The 22,892-nt window shown below is 53.6% G+C and overlaps 1 protein-coding gene across 5 annotated transcripts; it reads right to left on the bottom strand.

Moving 5' to 3' along the window:
• Positions 1-31: 31 nt before the first annotated feature.
• On the bottom strand, positions 32-15,593 carry ADGRE5 (adhesion G protein-coupled receptor E5). Of its 5 annotated transcripts, none has more exons than XM_019746125.2 (19): positions 15,436-15,593; positions 12,203-12,253; positions 11,876-12,010; positions 11,177-11,332; positions 7,906-8,037; positions 7,177-7,323; positions 5,948-5,997; positions 5,726-5,803; positions 4,596-4,773; positions 4,405-4,512; positions 3,972-4,195; positions 3,105-3,287; positions 2,105-2,296; positions 1,656-1,894; positions 1,430-1,496; positions 1,191-1,282; positions 932-1,100; positions 734-832; positions 32-648 (listed from the first exon to the last, which is right to left on the bottom strand). In XM_019746125.2, exons 1-19 carry the CDS (start codon positions 15,518-15,520, stop codon positions 619-621), a joined length of 2,415 nt encoding a protein of 804 aa, XP_019601684.2. In that variant the 5' UTR covers positions 15,521-15,593; the 3' UTR covers positions 32-618. The 5 variants fall into 5 exon arrangements, with proteins under 5 accessions (XP_019601684.2, XP_019601685.2, XP_074194197.1 ...); XM_019746126.2 differs by having other exon boundaries at positions 5,948-5,994; XM_074338096.1 differs by having other exon boundaries at positions 11,876-11,995.
• Between the last annotated feature and the right edge of the window lie 7,299 nt (positions 15,594-22,892).

Here is a 22,892-nt window from a genome sequence, read left to right as displayed (position 1 = left end):
TAGGAAGCTCCCAGCCAGCCAGCAAAACCACTTTCTGTATCAGTGAGATTTTATTTTAAGTGTCAACATTGAAAAGTTTATACAGATAAAAAAAAAATACTACACAACATCCACACTTCAAAACAGTGAGAACCGTCTGCCCCAGTGTGGGGCAGATAGGCCTCTGTACCGTGAACCACAGGCAGTGCAGCTGGGAAGGGCTCTGCCCTTTTCCCATTCCTGACCCCAGTCTTAGCTTAACAGGAAAAGGAACCCCAGCACTCTTGCCTTTTGTTCTGTAGCAAAGAGATGAGAGGGAGGCCAGGCGGGCACAGGAGCCCTCAGTCTGTCCGGGTGTTGTGTACCCGGGCAAGGGGCTGCAGCCCTGGGCCAGCTACAGCCCACCCTAGATCCCAGCTGGGGTACAGCAGAAGCAGGCCCGTCAGGTCTGACTTTCCACCCTGGCTGTGTGCTCCAGGGTTTGGTGCGCGGCAACAACTGTCAACTCCTTCTCCCCGAGGCACATACGGGGGCAGGACGGCAGAGGGAGCAGAGTGGTGGGAGAAAAGGGGACAGTCTTCCGCATGTGTGAAAGCTGCTGAGGCCACAGGCATTGCTGGCCTGGCCAGAGCTGCAGGGTCACATGCCCGACTCTGATGGCCTGAGGACCTGGAGAGAGAGGAGCCCCATGAGCACTGAGCCCAGCCCAGGCTGCCTTCTGGTCTGACACCCCCACCCCAGGGTCAGCCCTTACCCGAGTCTGATTTTGGCTGGAGCCCGATGTGGACGTGGCAAACTCCGAATACTTGTTCCCGACGACCATGCAGGCCCATTTCCGGTACTCCTCTCTCACCTGCAGGGCCCAGGATGCCAGGTCAGGGGAAGGGCAGCCCTGGGAAAGGGAAAGGGGGGAGGGGGTCCCGGCCCAACCCCGGCTTGGCCCAAAGCCCACCTTCTTGTTGAGCAGGCAGTGCAGCAGGAAAAGGAAGAAGCCCTGCAGGCAGTTGAGGATGGTGAAGGTGTAGGACTGCACCTGGCTCCTCAGGTCCAAGAGGAACAGGCCAAAGACCCATGTACAGCCCAGCAGGAAGAGCTGCGCCAGGGCGGTGATGGTCAGCACCCTAGGGAGGAGAGAGAGCAGCTGCAGCAGGGGCCAACCCCCACACACTCCCTCTCCTGGCCTTCACCTCGAGGTGAGCCCCAACCCTCACCTCGCCTTCTTTAATTTCTTCATGTCTGGGTTGATCTCAGAGAACTTCTGAGTGAGCTTCCAGACAGTTGTCACGAAGATGACAGCATTGCACTGGGTGAGGGACAGAGTAGGATTAGTTAGGGGTTGTCCTTGGAACTCGAAGGCAGAGAGGTGGTCTGTGAGACTCAGGGAGGCGCCAGGCGGCTCAAGTCTGAGTTTGAGGGTGGTGTGTGTGTGGGCGGGGGAGCGGTTAGTTACCAAAATGATGAAAGCCACGGGTCCGTTGAAGCTCCAGATGAGACCGCCTTCGTAGTCCAGCCAGCAGCTGGGCAAGAAGGGAGGGGTCCGTCAGCGGGAGGGGAGCAGGGCACTGTGCACCGGGCAGACCCCACACCCTGGGCCAGCATCATCACCAACCCACCCCCCATCCCGACCCCGTACCCCAGTCTCCTCGCCTCCCGTGGCTCCACCACCCGGCACTTACTAGGACACGGACCCTTTGACACGGCCGTAGCCCTCGCTTTTGACGGCCGCCGAGACAGCCACGATGAGCCCGGGCACGCCATAGCCGATCAGGTAGAGCCAGCGCTTCCCAAGTCCCTGGCCCTGGAACACGCGCACCACGAGGAAGTAGAGCTCCAGGCCTTCAAGGCTCATCCAGCAGAAGGCGGCCAGAAACCAGTAGTGCAGTAGCCCGGCCACTAGGCGACAGCCTAGCCCCACCTGCGGGCAGGGGTGGGTGGGGCGACATCAGTGTGGGGTGGGGCCACGCACTGTTGGAGCCAGAGCCCTTGGGGTGGGCGGGGGGTTGAGGTGTGGCCAGGCTGCTCTAGAAGGCATGTGGGCGGAGACACCGTCTCCCCCAACGAGCCCCGGGAGTGGGCGGAGCTACCCCTCTCCTGGGCATCGCTGGCCTACTGGGCGGGGTCTCACCTTGTCGCCTTCGTTTTCGATGCCCAACAGGAAAATGGCGGAGCCCACAAAGAGGCAGATGCAAAGGTGCAGGTGCACGGTAGTGCGCGAGCCCTGTATGGGCCGCACTAGCAAGAAGGTGAGGATGCACAGCAGCAGGCAGACCAGTGACAGCGACAGTCCCACCTTGGTGATCAGGGCCAGCTTCAGGTCCTAGATTCAGGATGGAGATTCAGGTCTCCATCAGTACCCTGAGGCCTTCTGCCCTCCTTGTGAGCCCCACCGCCGAGACCCGCCTGGGACCTGGCCAGAACTCACATCAGGCTGCTCACCTTCCCCCACTTCCTCTGCCTTCAACATCTGAATAAACCTGCTGTCTCTGTCATCCTAATTACCCCCTACACACACACACACACACACACACACACACACACACACACACACACACACACGAGGGTGCAAGCAGGGATCCCATTATGTACCTAGACTGCTCTCCCAAAAAAGGTCCTCAGTGAAGCCTTGACGGCCACAACCTTTTTCAAGATTGATGGGTCCCCTTCTCTAACCTCATCTCATGCCCCTTCCACACCCAGCCGCACCTATCAGCTCACAAATCCCACACTTCGGTACTCCCTGGGCCTTTGGCCCGGACCACCGACCTCCCCTACTTTGCCAGGCTCATTCCAATTATCCACATGGCCCAGTTTATGGATCACCTGAGGCCTCATACAGAAAGCTGTGGTCTTCCCAGCTTTTAGAGATATTAACAATTGGATGTGGGTGGGTAGTCAGAGGGGCACTGCCCAGAGCAGGGCCTGCAGTGCCAGGCTATACTCTTTAGTTGCTGAATCATGGGGAGGTCTGGGGGTTCCAGGGAAGGGGCTGGGGGACATGGCATGGGGCCACCTGGGCTGTGCAAACATACAGAAGCAGTTGGTCCTCATCAAGAACCAGCTTCCTGTCTCACCTAAGCCAGCCTTGCTATGTGTGGGCTTTTGAGGATGGCCCCAGGGCTGCTCACCTCAATGTCATAGTGGGCCATGAGGATGGCAAAGCTGCTCAGGTGGCTGCATTGACAGGTGATGCTGCCATTCCAGCCGCCCAGCTTCCAGCAGCCAGTGGTGTCCCAGTACCCGCCACTCTTATTGTCACCCTTCCAAAAGGCACAGATCAGCTCCTGCCGTGTCTCAAGTTTACGCATTACCTGTGGGCAGATGGGATGGTTGGAGAGGTTAGCCTAGAGGCCACTCTTGGGTTCTGAGCTTAGGTTGGGTCTGAGGAAGGCTGCTTTTCATTGACAGATATTTACGAAGCACCTACTGTGTGTCCCCGGCCAAGAGCAGACACAAGTCCCTGCCCTTGTGGGGCTGATATGCTCACGGGGAAGACAGATAGTAAATAAGAAACCTAAATATGTAAACTAGAGAGTGTATTAGAAGGTGAGAAGTGCTATTAAAAAAAAAAGAGGGGTGTCCGGTTAGCTCAGTTGGTGAGAGCGTGGTGCTAATAACACCAAGGTTACCGGTTCAATCCCCGCATGGGCCACTGTGAGCTGCACCCTCCTTAAAAAAAAAAAGAAAGAAAGAAACAGGATAGGAGGTGGGTCATGATTTATTACAGATTATCGTTGTAAATAAGGTCGTGGAAGGCCTTAAAGAGAAAGTGACATTTGAACAAAGACTGGAAACACATCAAGAACTGAGTCATGTGGGGAAAAATTGTCCCAAGCAGAGACCAAAGCAAGCGCAATGTCTCTGAGCTATGTTTAAGGAAGAAACAGAATGGGTGGAGGTGGGGAAATGAAGGCTGCAGAGGGACCACTGTGACTTTGACTTTGGCTGTGGGGTGAGTAGTGGGGCTGATCCCCCCTCCCCACCCAAAGACTCACAGAGTGGGAGAAGGCGAAGGTGACAGGGGAGTCTAGTTTCTCTGTCTTCGTGTTGCTCAGAAAGACCGAGTTGACAGCTGAGACGAGGCTGTGCTGGGCAACCCTGACTGAACTTTCATGTGTCTTTTCCAGCTCGGCTTTCTTCTCAGGGTCCAGATCGAAGGCAGCGTTTTTCAGCAATTGACCCATGCTTGGGCTGGAGAGCATTCCTGCTACGGAGGGGCCTGGGGGACAAACACACTGGCTACCTTCACCTGCCCTCCCTCCTCCCTCCTAAGACGTCTAAATCAGGCTTGGCCAGTCCACTGTGATCCCTGGAGTCCCTCAAGATGGCTCAATTTCCAACTGTTTCATATTTGGAACCTCACCTCTAATTCCATCCCAGCTCCTTCTTCTTCCTCCCACTGGTGCCCCTCCAGCTCCGGGCTGTTACCTGAGTCCTTGCTTCCAGCTGCCATAGACCAGTTCAGCAGCATGCGTGCATGGCTCTGGCCCATGGTGACATTTCCATTCCCTTGCTTCTGGATCATCAGGGACAGCTCTGAGGGGAGAGAGACAGTGATTGGGGGCTCCGGGTGGAGAATGGGGCCCAGGGCTGGGATCGGGGGCAGGACGAGGCCTTACCTGTGTTTTTGGGGGAATGGTAGGTGAAGGGGGCTTCAGGCATGGCCAAGGCCAGGGCCCTCAGGAAGTTTTCAAGGCCTGACAGCAGGTTGGTGGCTATGCGGAGTCGGGCCCACGAGTCCAGGGTCTCCAGGTCCCCGGGTTCTTCCAGTAGCTCCTCCAATGACTTGATGAGATTCTGGGGGTGATGGGTGACAGCTGCTGGGTCATTGCACCACAGGGCCCGCTCGAAGAACCCTGATCTCACCCCCTTACTAGAGGACACACTGGAGAACCACCCAGGTTCCTGGGGGACAGGCACAGGGGAATCGAGACACTGTAGTTGCCAGAAGACGACTAGGGGAATCGAGTATATGCCTGTGTACACATACGTATTGTAACAATGGCCCTTACATTTATCGGCCAGGTTCTATTGTAAGTCTGCACTACCCAGAACTGTTGCCACAAGCCACTTGAAATGTGGCTCCATGTTGAAAAGGTAATATTTTGGATCTATTGGGTTAAATGCAATCTTCATATTAATTTCATTTGTTTACATTTTTTTTTCTTTTCTTTTTTTTTTTTTTAGCAAAGCTACTGGAAATTTTTAAATTGCATAAGAAGCTTATATATTTCTACCAGGCTAAGCACATATACTAAAACATATATTATGCTTACTGTGTACCAGGCACTATTCTTTGAGCCTTGCTTCTCTTAGTTCATTTAAACCTTCACAACCACTGTATGAAGCAGGCACTATTTTCAGAGGAGGTGATGGAGGCCCAGAGACCAGGAGTCACTTGCCTGAGGTCACACAGCAGGAAATGTGGCGGGGGTGTTTGAACCTTTGTGGCCCAGCTCCAGAGGCAAAATTTTTAATTGCTCCATTCTGTTGCCATCATATCCCTCTTGATCATGAGGGTGTGTGTGTGTGTGCAGGCCCTGCTCTGGCCATTGGGGGACTCAGGAATTAGGGTGTACATGAACGTCTGTGTTTGTGTATTGGGATTACATATGCTATATATATTGTGCATACGGCCACATGTGTTTCTCTGAGCAGAGGCCCCTGCTTGGCCTGTCTCCCCTCACACTGAAGCATTCCCCAGCCACCCCCACACTGTCCTGGGGTCCCCCCCAGGTCCTGCCCTTACATGGATGGTGACCTGAGGCGAGTCAGAGTTGTCGTTTCTGCTCAGATTTTCGACCTTTTCAAAGAAATGGGAGAGACTCTGGGGAGAGAAGAGATGAGAGGTCAGAGAGCTTCACGCATGAGTAGGGGCGCTTGGGAACAATGGGTGGACACAGTGGGCTATGCAAAGGGATCCCTGCCTTCTAGGGCACGTGTGGGGGGATCCCCTGCTGGGGCCACTCACCTGGCTCTTGATTCCATGGGGCGGGGTCCAGGTGGGGAAGGAGATCACTGCTGAAAACAGAATGGCGGTTCATTAGGTGTGAGTGTTTGTGTGTGTTGGAGGCGGGTCTGGGGTCAGGTCAGGCTAGGTACCTTCACATTTGGTGGTATTTTTGAAGCACGGCCCAGTTGGGACCACTTGCAAAGTCCCCGGCCTCACTTTTCCTTGACCCTAGCTTAACGATAGATCATCCCCCTGTGGCTTGAGCTGAGAATGTCCCCTGTCCCAGTTCCCAGCTTAGAAATTGCCCTGAAACTTATGATCAATACCCTTAGGCTTATTGATCACAATCTCTATGGTCTAGCATTCTTTCCAGGCTACTCCCCTCATTGTTCCTGGGTTGCTGATGCCACCAGAGAATCACGTTGGCAGAAGGAAGGCTCCATCTCCAAACCACGTAGCCTCTGGAGGACCTCCCAGATTTTCCCTTAAATATCCCAGGCTAGTCTGAGAAAGTGAAGGCAGTTTTTGGAGGTGTTAACCCGCTGCCTTCTCAGACCACCGGTGCTCTGATAATAAACGCTTATTCTATGGCCCAACTCCTGTGTCAGTCTACTGGCTGAGCGGCGCAGGCAGCTCACGCTCCAGACTCAGTTGCCCTCCAGTTTCATTTTGTCTATTCAGGAATCCGGGTGTGGGTACCTAGCCTCGGAGGCAGTGACATGTGTATGAGCCCAGAGTGTTGACACAGCAGGTGGAGTTGTCACACTGATGCCCCCAGAATAGCACTCATCCACATCTGGGGACACGAAGAACAGGCCCGGTCCCACCCAATCAGGCCCCTCTCCTCTCCATGCCCTGCCCCCTTCCCCATATTAGTGCCCACCACCCCCCTTGGCTGGAGGTGATGCCATCTGATGACTGCACGTCACTGAGTGGTGGACGCTGGGGTTACAGGAGGTGTGCAGAGGCCTGACACATAGCAAGTGAGCCCCGTGCAGGTGTAAGGTTGGGAAATACCTTCCTCCTGGGTAGTAATTGGCTGCTGCCTGTGGTGCCCCAGGAGCCTTTCTCTTGGTACCTCAGCTTCTTCCCTTGGACCCCCAGATCTGTGCCCATTTAGCGTCAAAGGAACTAACACCTGGCACAGCAGGGCACCCCCAGCATTCATTCTGCTTGGTTTGTGTGAGTGCCACTGAATACGTGATCAGATGGTTTGAGTGTGGGAGTGTGGGATCTGAGCTCCAGACCTTTGCAGACCGTGGTGTTTAGGCCATTGGGGGACCCAGGCATTGGCTTCCAGCCAGGGCGGCAGCAGCACTTATAACCGCCCACATTGTTGAGGCAGTGGGTGGATTTGTGGCATGGTTTTGGCTCCGAAGTACATTCATTCACATCTGAGGACAAAGCCAGAGTGTCAGGCCCTTCCTCCTCCACTCACTACACCCACTTCTCACTGCCCAGCACTAAGGACTCTACCATTAGTACATGTGCCACTAACTGGTGACCTTCAACTTCACCCTCAAAACACCTTATGGCAGTTTCCCTGCAAGATGAGCACAGCATAAACCATAGTCTCCAGTTTATAGGTGGCAAAGTCAGGAGGAAAACTAAGTCATGGGGGCTGAACTTCCTGACCAATGACTCTTACCTGCTCCTTCCTGGGCCCTAGGCCTGGTTCCCCTTCTGGGAACTGGAAGTGACACCTCCCTCTGCTCACATGTGACAGATGAGGAAGGGGCGGAGCCTGGGCGAGCTCACAGGGGCTCCACAAGGGAACCCCAGGCCCCAAAGGCCCTGCCACATCCCTGCTCTGTGGCAGGACCTTTCGAGGAGACAACTACCTGGGCAGGGCCTTGGTAGGCCCTTGGCATTTTGGGAACCTGAGACGCTTTTCCCTCCTCCTTGGGCTGCAGGACCTGCCTCGGCTCCTTCCCCAGCCCCAGTCCAGCCTCACAGCGTTTTCCCGGGGCCCGTACCTTTGCACAGGTTTGGGTCCTGCTGGTCGAACTCGAAGCCAGGCGGGCACACGCAGGTGTAGCTGCCTGCAGTGTTGACACAGATGCTGCGGCTCTTACAGACTCTGGGTTTCAGCTGACATTCGTCTATGTCTGCAAGGGGAAAGAGAGGGTGACGGACGCCAGCAGCCATGGGCAGCCTTCGGGGCTGGGTGTCAGCCACATTTCCTGGCATGGAAGCATCTGGAAGGCCCCACTGTCTCCTCCCAGGAGAGTGGCCTATGGGTGAATGTGGTGGCAAAGGTGCTCTGTTGTCCAGATGGGGCCAGAAGCAGCCCAAGTCCTCCCAATCTGCCAGCTCTGGCTCCCTTAGCGTCTTTGGGCATCTCCCAGGGGGGCAGGGACATCACAGCCACCTGTGTCCCAGCCTGAACATTTGGACAAAGGCCAGGTGGGCCTTCCTGGGAACCGAGTGCAGGGGAAATGCTGCGTTCCCTGAGCAGGCCTGTCCTGACTCCCCCGGAGTGGGTGCTGCTGGCTGAGCTCTCCTTGGAATCCTGGTGACAGAGCCCTCTTGTCCTTGCTAATTCTGAGACTCCAGCTCCATGGAGATGGGCCAAGACCCACCCCTGGGCCTGGACCCTCAAGGATGAGGCTTTCAGGCAGGGGCTTGGAAAATGAGAATGATGCTTGACAGGCCAGGGCCACCCCAAGAGCACCAGATTGTGGTGGACGGGGGGGCTCATGGCTAGCCATGCAGCCTTGGGGCGACGCAGGTGCCTTTTCTGATTCCCATGACGGCATCCCCTGGACTGGCAGGAAGTGGTGAGAATGCACGTGGGCACGGCCAACAGTGGGCAAGGGCTGCATGGCCTGAAGGGGGAGCAGGTGCTGATGGGCGAGGGGTGACGTGTTTCTGTCATCTGGCCCCTTGGCCTCCCACAGAGATGTAGACCTGGGGGTCTTGAGTGGGACTCAGCCTCCATCTTCCGTCCCTCAGTGACCTGGGCCCCCAGGGGGTCTGGGTTGACATCCTCAGGAGAGGGCCGGGCCTGGGGCTGTGGTCCCCAATGATGCCCTCTCTTGTCATATGGTCCACACGGGAGCCTCTTCTTTCATCCAACTCTCTGAGTTTGAGGTGGAGGGTCAATGTCGCCCTGCCTACCCAACATGACATCCTTCTAAGTCCCGGTCTTCTGAGCTGTCTTCAGGCCTGTACAATGAAGTTATTGGGGAGGGTGAGGGCGGAGCTTTGCTCGTGGAAATAGACGGAGGCTGAGTGGCTGAGAATTGGGGTCAGAGTACCAGGAGGCATCTTCTCCAGGTGGGGATGTTGGCCAGAGGCAGGGCCAGTTGGGGAAGGTGGGCCTGAATCTCTCTTCTCCCAAGTTTCTTGACCGGGTCCCCACATCCATCATGGCCCAGGGGCTCTGAGACGGCTCTTGGTGTTGCCGAGCCTGTATGGGCTCCGGTGGAGGCAGGTATCATCCTGGCAGTCACCGACGGTGGCAAAGAGGATGGATATTGAATGCACTGCACCATGAGCTCCTGAAGTATTTTGCATGCCACCTCCCACTTTTGTTTTATGCAAATAAGATGCCAGGTGGGCAGGGGGATGTTCCAAACTTCTGGAAGTAGCCTCTGCAGACGGTTCTGAGCCTTGGGGTTCAGAGAGGGTCAGCAGAATAGGTGGGTGCCTGGGATGGCCCTCTGATGCCTGGAGAAAGTGGGGCAAGGAGCCAAGGGAGTGGCCTGGTCTCTTGCTCATAGCAGACCCCGTGGGCTATAACACTCGTAGACATGTCCTTAGGTGCGGCAAAGGCTGGAATGCTGAGGTGGGCGGGTACACAGATGGCCCAGCTGAGCCCATCACAAGCTAGGTCTTTAGGTGGCAGGTCTTGATCCAAACCAGCAGGCTGCTCTCTCCCCATTACCCACGTTGAAGTCCCACATCTCCCACCTCACTCTTGTTCATCCATGTCTCTGCCCAGCAGTTTGTGCCCCTTCTCTCAGCCCTGGCCTGTTTCTGACACAGTAGCACATCTCCTCAATAACCACAGCCACCACCTGCGCCGCGGGGCCCACAGTAGTCCAGGCACACTGAGTGGGATTCATGACTACCATGCAGTTGTGCAGGTTGCTCACTGCACAAGGGGGTCCAGCCAAAGAGGCAAGTTGGGGCTGAAAACCAGCTCACTCTCCATGCCCCAAACACACTGTATTTCACCTGAAGATGAGGGACCTTTTCCCAATTCACATAAAGTCTTGGTCCTCTGGCCAGACCACATGTTTGGGGCACAACATCCACCCACAGAGGTCCCTATGGACTAGCAGTGAGGTGGATGGAGCCCTCCCGCTGGGCTCTAACCAGATGCAGGTATCCCCTTCCCTCCCACCAGGGAGGCTCTGCCATCCTCTGAACGCAGGGCAGGGACCCAAGCTGTGGGCTCTTCTCTTTGCACCAGAGTAGGTCTGCAGACCCTGCTCTGAGTCCTCTGGGATCCTCGGCCCAACCTCCTCCTCTCCTCTCTATATTTGGCACTAACCCCCTCTCTCTGGGTAAGCCATGGCTCCTGCCAGCCCAAAGCTGGCTCCATCTGTCCCTGCAGCTGCTTCAAGGTCCATTGCTGCCCATCTGCTCCCCTGGAAAGGGGCAATGCCTGGTGATGCATGGAGACCTGGCTCCTTGTGGGCCCCTGGTGAGGGGATGGACTGGGCCAGCTACTCTCAGAGCACCCATGTAGGGCACAGTCCCCTGGGATGCCCATCCTGGAGAGGGTGCATGAGGTCATAATGATTATAATCTGAAAACCCAACAGCCACCTCTGGGGTGTGCTCTGTGATCTCATATACCTTCATGGCAATTCTATGAGGTAAACACTACTGTCACCCCCTTTTAAAGATAGGTAAATTGAGATACAGAGAGGTGAAATCACATGTCCAAAGTCATACAGTTAACAAAAGGCAAAGCTACTTTTGTTTTGCTTTTTCCTATAAAAGATAGGAGCTCTTTTTAAAAATACATACACGCACAAAATCACAGTATTTTTACATCTCACACATTACCAGTGATTTCTGAATAAATGTCCTGGTTGGTGTCACACATACAACCATCAGGTGACAAAGCCAGGATTTGGACCCTCGGCTCTCACACCACCCTGTCTCTCTGTGCTGTTGGTACAGGCACAGGCACACCTGTCCCCACTCAGACCTGGGCGCTGTACTGCTGTAGGAATGGCTCTGGTGACCCCAATCATGGATTGGGAAACGGAAGATGTGGGGTCATTCTTACCTTGACACGTGTTCTCACTCTCATTTCTGAACGTTTTTGCCGCAGAAACAAGCTCGTATCCCGGGTAGCATGCGCAGTAGTAGCTCCCCTCGGTGTTCTGACAGTCTGCGAATTTTCCACAGGACACTATCGGGGGTGGTCCACACTCGATGATGTCTGGAACACAACAGGGTAAAGGGTCACCTCCCAAAAGCATGAGCTAGCTCAGGGCATTGATCTTCATCCCCTACCTGACCCCCCAGCATGGGGCCTGATGCATAAGCTGTGTCTTTTTGGGGAAGAATTAGACTCTCCGGCAACACTGCTGGAGCTGGGCTACGGCTGGAGCAAGGCATTGCTGAAGTCCACTCAATCAGCTCGGCTCTTCTCGGCTCTCTGGCTGGCACCATGGATTAGGATATGGGAAAAATGCTGAAGAGGGGTGGGTAGGTGAAAGCTCTGCATCCCCCTCCCCAGTCCTGGAAGGGCAAACTGAGGCACAAATTCCAGACTCCTGGGGACCCAGTTCTTCTCTCCAGGAAGCCATGTTTATTCACTCCTTATTTTTCACCTTCATATCTTTTCCTTTCTCTTTTTTCTGTCCTTGATGACAGTCCAAGAACAAAGGCTGAGGTCCCCAACCACCACCCGTATCCCTGTCAGCATTGGGCTGCGCCCCACAATCTCCATGTGCCCTCCACCACCCCAAAGCCTCTGTACCATCACATGTCTCTGAGGAGCTGGTGAAGATCTCCCCAGATGAAGAATTGAATCCTGGAGAACAGCGACAGGCGGTGGCATTGACACATTTGGAGTTCGGAGGGCACCAGCGAGCACAGTCTGTGGAGACAGAGGCTGTGGGGACGGAGACCACGGTCAGAAGGTGAGGGCTGAGTCAGGGGCTGGGGAAGGGATCTGGAGAGGGGCAGCCCTGAGCTTCCCTCTACAACAGGGCTCTCTACTCCCTGTGCTGAGAGGTGCAGCTAGGGGTCCGGGGCCCCTTTCCCAGGCTCCAGCTGTGGACAGTGTTACTTTCAGCAGACTCACCAGTGGTGTTCCCAGATTCAATTTCCAACAGAATCAGCAAGACACCCAGCACTGGAACAGAGAGAGGGAGGGTCAGAGGGGCACAGAGCAGGGAAGGGTTGACAGAGGCCTAAGGGTGACGCATCTGAGGGAAGGGGGCTGCTCACCCCTGCCAGGCTCGGGCTCTGCCCATTGCTCAGAGAGAGAGCTGGCAGGTGGCACCTCCTTGGCCTCTGAAGCCCACAGCTCTAGAGGTGGCACCCATCGATAAAACTAAAGGACGGGGAAGGACCTGAGCCCAGCGGGGGTCTTGGCTCCTGCTGACCTGCGGGCAGTAGTTCAGAAAATAGACTGGAGCCAGGTGGCCCTGCTTCTAATCCCAGACCTTGGTGAGATTATCTCACCTTTCAGTGCCTCAGTTTCCCCTTTTGTGAAATGGGGATGGAGAGAGGACCCACTTTCTAGAGTATTGGGAGAGTTAAGCACATGAGTACTGCCTGGTATGTCAAAGTGTTTACTGTCATATCATTTCTTTATGTGAAAATGAAAGGGTTGGACCAGGTGTTCTCTCAGATCCCCCCAAATCTAAGGTGTTCTGCTGTTCCCCCACCGTACCCTCCCTCAGGGACACAGGTGCAAGTACACCACACCCATACCTGTCAGCCCCAATGACCAGCTTGGGACCCAGTAGTGATATTTCACCCCTGGCTCTCTGAACACCGGAAGACGCTGTGGGCTCACCTTGGGGATGGGGCTGAACGACCTTCCCTATCCTGCTATTCCTGCCACTCGGGGCAACCCCCGCCCCCAGGGCATGTCCTAAGGGTCCTCCTCAAGTCAGCAGCGGGTCTGGAGATGGGGACCTTGTTACCATTCACCAGACAGACAAACGAGGAAGACAGAGATGGAGGGAAAATAAAGAGACACAGAGAGAGAAGAACAGAGAGGGAGCTAGAGACAGAGAGAGGTGAAAGAGGGAGAAAGGAGACAGAGAGGCGAAGAGAAAATTGAGATGAGAGAGACAGACAGACACAAATAGACACAGACAGATGGAGAGAGAGAAACAGAGAAAGAAACAGAAGTTAAGACAGTGATAGAGAGAGGTGGACAGAGAAATAGGGAACTCCTAGAAAGGGAGGGACAGAGATTAGACAGAAAGACAGAGAGGTGGAGAGCGAGCTAGAGAGAGAAACAATTATAAACAGAGAAGGGGAAGGTAGAGAGGAGGGTGCCTGAGCAGCAGGTGGAGGCATGGGGAGGGCTTGGGAAGACATCCAGTCCCTACCTATCTGGAAATGTTGAGGAGGAAGCCCAGACCCCCAGAAATCAGGGAGACCTGAAGAGAGGTCAAGGAATTGTGGCTTGAAGGGAGTGCGGGTGTGAGTCACTTCCTGGGCCGAGAGAAAGGATGACACATGGCTCCATAACCCCTGGAGGGGCTCCCAGGGGAATTCTGGGGTCGGTCATTGTGAACACAGCTGTGGGGGGTACAGACTACAGAGTTCCCTGAGCACTCAGCCCCAAAGTCCAAACTTGATACCCCTCAGGCCGGGGGCGGGTAGAAACCCCCTTCCAAAAACCCTCTTAGCCGGGGTAAATTGAGGCCAGAAATCCCTTCTCCTTCCTCGAGGGATTCTCTCTTCCTCCTCTCTGGCCACAGGGTTTGACCAGTTTCCTCTTGGGCCAGGACCCAGTTCCTCTGTGCAGGACAAACCACACAATGACCACAGTAGCAACTTTCATGCTCACAAGTGCCCGAGGAGGCAGAGACTCTGTTTATGTCCACCCTACAGATGGACAAACTGAAGCTTAGAGCCCAGAAAAGGCTCAGGGAGAATCTGGTGAACAGAGGGGGCTAGGGAAAGTGGAATTGAGGGGTTAAGGTCTCCAGACCCTTCAGGGAAGGGCTCTTTGTGCCTGTCCCCTCCCTTCAGCCTGGGCTGGGCTTGGCTCTCCTCCCTCACCACGGAGGCTGCTGGGCCAGACCTTCTCCATCTGGGGCCTTGGAAGTCAACCAAACAGGAGCTGGAAGAGGAGCTACTGGTCGTCTGCTCCCAGTCTCGTCTGGTTTGCATTCCCCTAGCTGAGCACTGAACAGTCAGATTCCTGCTTAGGGACCCTGGGGTGGGGGCAGGGCAGTCATTCTCTCCTTGCTGCCCCTGCTAAGGACCACCCCCCAGGCCATCCGCCAGGCCCACCAGTGAAATAACAATAATAACAACAACAACAACAAATACTGTTTACTTAATTCTCACTGTGAACCAGGACTCACTCAGCCCTTAGCACAACCATATAAAGTGGAGACAGGTCTTGCCTCATTTTACAGATGTGGAAAGTGAAAATCAGGGGCTCTGTGACTTGGCCCGGGGGACACACCACCTCCCATCAGGTGTGTTCCACACGGATTCCGTAAATTTACTAAAAATCATTTAATTGTATGCATGCAACAGGCAAATTATATGCTATGTAAATCACACCGCGATAAAACTTTAAAAAAGCTCATGCCTGTCACCCTGGGCCAGCATGGGGAACCCCATCCCTGTGGCTCAGGGAAGTTCCGATTAATGCCCCAAAAGTCATTTCTTCACTCTCTTTGTTGCCTGGTTACCCAGGTAACGAACTGCCGCAAAAGAAACCGTTAGAGCCACCCTGGGTGGGGTGGGAAGGAAAGCACGAGGGAAGTCACCGCAAAACTTAAGTCCAACCCACAGCTGACAAATCCCTTCAACCCACAGCTGAGTCCCAGCCAGGCCTGGGGGAGCAAGAACGGGGGTCTCTGGGCTGCTCCTGTCACTGAGACACTGGGGGACATATTGGGGACATCCCATGGTGGAGAGGTCCCTGACCCTAGCTTCCCAGCAACCCTTATGCCATCTATTAAGAGTGAATTCCTGAGGCGGACCTCAGTACTCACTTATTTCCCCCTTTCCTTCCCCTCTGCCTCAGTTTCCCCTCTTAAGGAGTAGCCTCCAAAGTGGACCCAGTAGGGAGCTCAGAGATTCCTCTGGGGGGGGGGGGTGTCAGGCTCTTAGAGTACGCGGGGATTCCTGCCAGGATGTAAGGGGCCTGGGCTCTGCCAGCCACTCTCCCCATGTGCTTGTGGTGCCTGCCTGACCATGTGGCTTCCTCCGCCACAGGCCCCAGAGCTGCCAGCTGAGCCTACCATTTCTCCACGGGAAAGAGGAGGCCACAGCACCGAAACGGTACTGCCAGGAGCTCCCTTGCCCCCTTTAGCAGGGCCCCCAAATTCTCACCATGTAGAACGAGAAATACTCTGCAGCGGGAGCCTCCCATGGTCTGAGCTGCCAGCAGGGGAAGAAGAGGTTGGGGCAGGGCCATCCAGTGTTCCCAGGCTGGGCAGCTGTGTAGCTGTGCAGCGTCCCTTAGCCTCCCAGGCCTTTATGAAGTGGGGGGTGGGGCGAGCCACTGGCCCAGGTCCCTCCCCGGAACTGGCAGGGCAGCTGGAAGCCAACAGGAAAGTGCCATAAAAACACAGACCCAGGGGTGTTGCCTGTACTAACAGACACACACACACATACATGCAGGCACACACACACATACACACACACTTTGGAAGTGCAAATTTGAGCATTTGACAAACTTTCTGACTCCTGTTCGCTCACTGTGGTATCCCAGGGAGAAGTTGGGGCAGTGAGGAGAGGGGTGGCAGGTGTCTTGCCCAGGGGGTTGTTTAAGTTGGGGAGGGCCCACTCAGAAACAGCTCAGGGTTGCCACATGGGCACCCCACTGTGCTCACTGCCTTGACAAGCCCTGGTCTCCAGGGCCAGCCCCTGAGATAACAGTAGCTTCTCCCTCATTTTCAGGTGAAGAAATTGAAGCACAGAGAGCCCAGAGTCCAAATAGGAGCTGGAGGGGCGTAAAGAGGCCCCTCAGGGATACCAGGAAGGCAGCAAGAAGAGAAACTTCAGGCCACCAAGGGGCAACCATATGGGAGCTGGACTATCTGGACCAGCGTTTCCCAGCGTGTGAAACTTACATTTTAGGGGCACGTGGGCACTGCGTTAATCAAGAGAATCACATGATAGGAAAGTTGTTTCCTTTTTGAAATATCACATGTTGGCTTACCTCCAGGGCCATTTAGTAATTTTTAAAATATGCTCTTATTTATAAAGCCCTTACTCGGAGCCAGGTCTGACTCTAGGTGCTTTGTCCATTTCAACTCATTGACTCCGCCAAACAGCTATGGAGGCAGGTGCTGCTCTGACTGCCATTTACAGAGGGGGGAAGCTGAGGCCCAACTAACAAGTGGCCCAACAGAGACCCACAGGCAGGAGGCCTGATCCCTGGGGTCCGTGAAGAACCTAAGGTCCAGGAAAAAGTCTCCACTGGATGCTGTGTCCTTAACAGCTTGGTGGCCCTGAGGTTTTTCCAGCTAGCCTCCATGGTTTTATGTTCCTTATGTTGTTATTTATTTTTAAGTTTATGGACTCTTCAGGGCAATGAGAAGGGTTTTCCAATTAGAACATCAATATAGAGTTTCCTTTTTAAATGAATAGATTCAAGGATGCGAAAGTGTAGAGAATCAAAGAAAATATTAAGTCCGTCATAATTCAAAAGGGGAGGACTATGGTCATGGAAAAATAAGGTCACCAAGGGCTGAAAGCAGAGATGCATTATCCCAGGGGTGGTGGAGCACCCCCACCCCCCAGAATTAACCCCTTTCTGCCCACTGTCATTTGACCTGAATGGGGCATGGGAAGGGGGTCACACCATGGTGCCAATGGGCCTGGGGTGGGGGAGTGGACACTGCAGGAGGCTGGGACAGACAGTAGGGGGCCAGACCAGGTCCAGAGTGCCTTTTGACTTTTTTCCCAGAAATCTGGAAACCCCAGGGTTGGACGTCCTGTCCTATAAGCCACTGGTCTGACAGCTGGTACCTGAAGAAGCTGAAGGGTAAGGGTTCCAGCCTGGAGAAGGTGGGAGGCTTGGCTTCAGAGTGTTATCCACACACCCATCCATGCAGTCATCCATTGTTTTGCTTTCGCTTCCCCTGGAATATGCTCAGATCATTGGAGCAGGTCTAACCTGTTTGGGACTCAGTTTTCCTGTCTGGTGAATGGGATTAAAATGCCTGCCCACTTGGTCTCACCGAGCAGGGTGGGAAAGGACTGAGGTAATGTAGGAGAAAGCTTTGAGATGTTTGCTGCAAGCTTGAGAAAGGCATGAATAAGGACACACCCCCAACCCCCACCCCACCATAAACTGGCTTATCAGCAAGCCCTACGGCCCTGACTTCAACTAGACCCAGAATCCTCTCACTTCTCCTTATCAGCCCCACTCTGGTCTAGCCCCATCATCCTCACCTTGGTGCCCAGACTCTTGTCCCCTACACTCTGTTCCCCTCACCATGGCCCAAGGGATTCTGGGACCGCCTGAATCAGGACACACCCTCCTCTGCTCAAGAACCCTCCATGGCTCCCACCTCACTCAGCATAAACCCAAAAGTCCTCCTGTGGTGCAGAAGACCCTGCACACTCTACCCTGTCACCTCCTTGCCCTCACCTCTTCCCTGTCTCCCCTCTTGTGGGAAACACCAGGCATGTTTGACCTCAGGGTCTGACTTTTGCAAGGGTGGCTCTCTCTGCCTGGAGCACTCTGGCCTCAGATAACCTCCTGTCCTTCATGTTTTTGCTCAAACATCCCCCGATCTACCTCCCACGTCCAAAATGTAATCCTCTCCCATCCTCAGCACCCCCAATTGCTCCCCACTTTTCCCATTCTCTGTAGAACCTTACCAGACCGCCATCATGGAATTCCCTTGCTTCCCTTGTTCACTGTCAGCTCCCTACCCTATAGACTGTCAGCACAGATGGCAGGACTTTGATCCCTTTGTGTCTCTGCATCGCACAGGTCTCCATAGTTAGTGATACTGAAACCAGAGGGCAACTGAGTCCAGGGTTGTGCTGCCTGCGCCACTCAGCTAATAGACGGACACAGGAGTTGGGCTATTGGGAATAAGTGCGTATTGTCAGAACACGTGATCAAAAATGCAGCAGGTTGACACCTTCAAAAACTGCCTTAATTTTCCCAAACCAGCTTAGGGTATGTAAGGGAAAATCTGGGCATTGCTTCAGTTGACGAGAAAACCTATGAGTTTATTTGAGCCAAACTGACGACAATTGCCAGGAAGCAAAATCTCAATGAATTGAGAAAATGCTCCGAAAAATGGTGGTTTTGAAACTTACTTTATCCATTAGAATCAAAGGAGGGTTATGTGAAATCTATTGGTGGTAGATTAAGGGGGTGGGAGAAAGCAAAGCGGGAGGAAATCTCTGGGATTGGATAAAAAGTAAAATGGAGAGACAGGTACTTCTTTTACCTTGGTGAGTACAGGATAGTTAACAGCATTTTACAGCAGATAGAGATGGTAATCAAGGGATTAGAACAACAACAGAGATTCTGTAGTTTCCTGTTCTGGTGAGTCGGGTTGTGCCCTGGGGGTCCAGAAAAAGGGATTACTCTGACATTCCAAGGGCAAGTTATCTTAGATGCAAAAAAGACAACAGACAGGCTCCCTTAAGGTAAAGATTGACCTTTGTCAAGGAAGCTACAGGCCAAGGCTATGACTACCGGTCGTGACCCGCTATTAGTTAGGAATTTTTATGTTCAGACCATCCTATGTGGTTAATTTCGGTCTCTGAGTTTGTAAAGCCCGCCATGCAGGCCTCCCCTGAGCTTGTCAGGTTTCGTATGTGGCCCTTTTTTCGTCCACACTCCTGACGTCTGCTCTGCTTCATGAAGCCTTCCCTCTGGCATCGTGGCTCTCCAGCATCCTCGACAACACAGGAACAATGAGGAGAAGCCTGGAAAGAATGCTAGACCATAGAGACTGTGATCCATAAGCATAAGAGTATTAATCGGGGGTGGGGGGTGGGAGATGAGGGTAAGGGAGATCGAACATATGGTGATGGAAGGAGAACTGACTCTGGGTGATGAACACACAATGGGATTTATAGATGATGTAATACAGAATTGTACACCTGAAAGCTATGTAATTTTACTAACAATTGTCACCCCAATAAATTTAATAAAATAAAATTTTTTAAAAAAAGAGTATTAATCATAAATTTCAGGGCAATTTCTAAAGCAGGGAACTGGGACAGGGGACATTCTGAGCTCAAGAAGCAGGGGATAATCTATTACTAAGCTATAGGTCAAGGAAAGGTGAGGCCAGGGGGCTACTCGAGGCCTCTGTTATGGGATGCCAATCAGGCCTTTTTTTCGTGCCGCTCCTGCTGCTGCCCCCACTGAAGGAAACCACCTTCAGGCTTCCTGATCTGGCCCCTGACATCATTCCTCCTCCTTCCTTGAAGTTCCCTTAAGTTCCAACTCCACTGACCTATTTGGCAGCCCCTGGACCACCCCGTGACCTCTGTTCCACAATGGTGTGAGGCAGGGACATGGGTCTCCCTTTGTCAGAGAAGAAATGGGCACCTGGGGGGTTGGGCCAAGATTCCTCAGCTAGGAAGTGGCTGAGCCAGGATTATTCAACCAATAGTAATAAGAGTATTATTTATGATCTGATATTACGATGTTCATTATTATAGTTGCAACAGGAACAAATCATCGTGGTGGGCGATAGAGGTCATCTAGTGCCTACGCTATGCCTGGCCCTCCTCTAAGCACTCATTTCTCTTCCAAGGAGTCCCAGAAGGCAGGTGCTGTGATTTGCCTTAGACAGATGAAGAAACTGAAAAGCAGTCACAAAGCACTCCCTGTCTCACATCAGAGGTCCTGGGAAAACTCCATCTCTTCCGCTTTTGGATCATGGAGTCTCAGGCAGTGAAGTGACCTCTCTGGGCCTCAGTTTCTCCCTCTGTGAAATGGTGGAAATCTCGGCGAGCACAGGTGAGGGTCATATGGGAATGAAGGAACTGCAGGGCTGTAGCTCAGAGGGGACATGCAATCAACATCAGCAGTGGTTCCTAGGATGATGGCTTTCTCTGTGATGCCCTCTGCCATGGGGAAGGAGACAAGGGGGACCTCAGTGTCCTGCCCCTCTTCTTGTGTCACCAGTCAGCCCATGCCCAGCAGCTTTGCAAGCCCCAGCTGAGGCGGGGGTCAGATGGGGTCTATGGAGGAAGGGGGGCATAACAGGAAGTCCCCTGCCTGGGAGACAATGGCAAAGGAAGGGGCCGGGCCAGCCCCCACACGGATGATCCCAGCTGCCGGCTCCAGGAGGGCGGCACAGCTATTGTGAGGCCAGACAGCTGTCCCCAAGCCAGGAAGCTCCAGGGAGTGAGGGAAGCGGGTGGGAGCCTGTTGGCCAGCCTTGACCCCAGACCCATGGGCAGGCCCAACAATGGATCCTTTGTCGCCTCCTGCAGGCTGGACACGAGGGTTCCTCCTAGGCCAGGCTCTCTGAGTCCACCTGGCCGGCATACTCATGGTCAAACCCCTCCCAGCCCCAGGTGGCATCCTCCTAACCCATGCCCCCCACCCAGCCTGGCTCAGGGTGTTGGGAGGCAGCATTGAGTTGGGCTGTATTTATAGTTCCTGGGCACTGCTGAGTGAACTCCTAAATATAGAAGCTGAGCTATTTGGGGCCTTGGCATGGGCAGAGTGAGGTGGGGGGCACCACACATGTGCCTCCCTGGCCTGTGTCCCCAAAACTTGCCTGGGCCACTCAGTTTCCTGGGGCGGGAGTTAGGGAACATCTTGAGGTAGGGGCAATATGTCTGCTTGAATGTAGGTACAGACAGACTTGATGGAGGAGCCCAAAGTGATGAGAGGGCAAGCAACAGGCTGTGATACATAAGAGGGGCACGTTCTGGGGGTCAGAAGAGAAGGGCATCCTGGATCGCAGCACCCAGTTCCTCTGCCTTCAGCTCAAGACCGCAGTGGTAAGAAAAAGGGGTTGAGCTGTCAACCCTGAGTGTTCTCAGGCCTTCAGGAAGCTGCGGGTGCACCCCAAACCTCAAACAAATGCCTGCTCTTAGCAACCCACTTCTTCTTCTCCATTGGGGCTGAGTTCACTGCAGGCAGGGGGGAGGCGGGGTGGTGGTGGTGGTGCTGTGACGAGGGCTGGGGGAGGGTGGGGTTATAAATAGCTGGTTTATAAGCAGCTGCAGAGACAGCCAGGCAGAGAGTGGGCCCCCTAGCAGAGAGGAGAGGGCTCATCACTGTCACCTGGGCCCCACAGTATCCCCAGTTTCACCCCCTCCCAATGATCGCCAACATTTAGGGAAGTAAGGGTGAGTTGTTTAAAAGCGACAATGCCAAAGATCGGTAAGGCAGCTCAGGGACTCAATGGCCATTAAGAGTTTAATAGAAACTGAATGCTTCCTCAGCCACTGCATAAAGTGGGTTGGAATATTACACAGTGGTGAAAAAGAACCCCAGGGGCATACAAGGAAATGGATCCTAGCAACACACTCCTTTCCTGATTTTAAAAAGTGAGTGAAGTGCAAACATCTTAATTTACTTGATGGACTTTGTAGTAGAATCTTGTTTTCAGCTTTTTCAGCTTTATTGAGGTACAATTGACAAAATCGTAATATATTTAAAGCGTACAACTTGATGATTTGATCGTAGTAGAATCTTGAGCAAAAAAGAAGTCCCCAGAGTCCCATACAAAAGCCACCCTTTGTCATAAAGTTCAGACAAGATAAGGTGTCAGCATACCCGAAAGAAAACAAACAAACAAAAGTGAGCAAGGGAATAAGAAACAGAATTCGAGGTGGTGGAGGGAGGAAACGTGGTCACATCCCAATCCTCGGTGGGGGGAGCTCATGGGGTGGGGCGCATGCAGGATTTAAAAAAGGATAAAGTAAACCAAAGCTGGTCATGGGTGGACTGATGGTTATGAGAAGTACATTTAATCAATTCTGTGAACCTGAGGCCCTGTAAAATTTTTCAAAATATTTTAAGTCTCTAACGAGAAGTGGTTAGAGGAATCATAGGAAGGAGAAATGGAAAGAAGTGCTCGGAGTGGGGGTAACCAGAGGGGGGAGGCCCAGCTGAGAAAGGGGAGCAGTTGTGGGTGGCAGTGGGTGGAGGAGGAACTGGTAGCAGCCAACAGGAAGCTGTGCAGTCCCGGGCTGGGAACACTCAGTGACATTTCTGCCTCTTTCTCGAAGCTCTCAGCCTCTTCCCCATTCTGCAAGGACTCCTGGGAGTGGCAGGCTGGGGACAATGCCCAGTGAGGATGGGCTCCAGCTTCCCAGGGGGTCCCAGGGTCCCAGTATGTGGGGCAAGGCGGGGAAGGAAGGGGATTTAGGCTGAGTGCCCAGGTCAACCTCTCCCTGAGCCTCAGTTTCTCCAGCTGCCACCCGCCCCACCCCTGTCACTGGTTTCTGGGGTCGTGGGGAATGGTGCTGATGGTCACGACCAGTCTCAGAAAGAAGCAATGTATTCTGGGAGCCAGGGGCTTCAGTAAGAATAAAGTTATCCCAGCACTCTATCAGATTGTGGTCTCTCTTCACCAGCTGTGGAAAACAGTTTGGCGCTTCCTCAAAAAGTTAAACACAGGATTCCCCTATGACCTAGCCGTTCCACTCGTAGGTAGATACCCCAAAGAATTGAAAGCAGGGACTCTTACAAATACTTGTATGTCCATGTCACAGCAGTGTGATTCGCAATTGCCAAACAGTGGGCACAAACCACGTGTCCAGCAACGGATGAATGGATGAACAAAATGTGGTCCACCCATTCAATGAAATAGTATTAAGCCACAAACAAGGAACGAAGT

This window comes from Rhinolophus sinicus, linkage group LG07 (assembly GCF_036562045.2).
Source record: "Rhinolophus sinicus isolate RSC01 linkage group LG07, ASM3656204v1, whole genome shotgun sequence".
Taxonomy (NCBI): domain Eukaryota; kingdom Metazoa; phylum Chordata; class Mammalia; order Chiroptera; family Rhinolophidae; genus Rhinolophus; species Rhinolophus sinicus.
This window is presented reverse-complemented; position numbering and strand designations above follow the sequence as displayed.

Excerpts from the sequence above, each read along its gene's own strand:
- ADGRE5 (XM_019746125.2), bottom strand. The coding sequence starts at position 15,520 with ATGGCCCTGCCCCAACCTCTTCTTCCCCTGCTGGCAGCTCAGACCATG. Across the intron at positions 5,804-5,947 it reads CCCATGGAATCAAGAGCCAG|AGTCTCTCCCATTTCTTTGA; the intron begins GTGAGTGGCCCC and ends TTCTCTCCCCAG. Across the intron at positions 4,196-4,404 it reads AGCTGGAAGCAAGGACTCAG|GCCCCTCCGTAGCAGGAATG; the intron begins GTAACAGCCCGG and ends TTTGTCCCCCAG.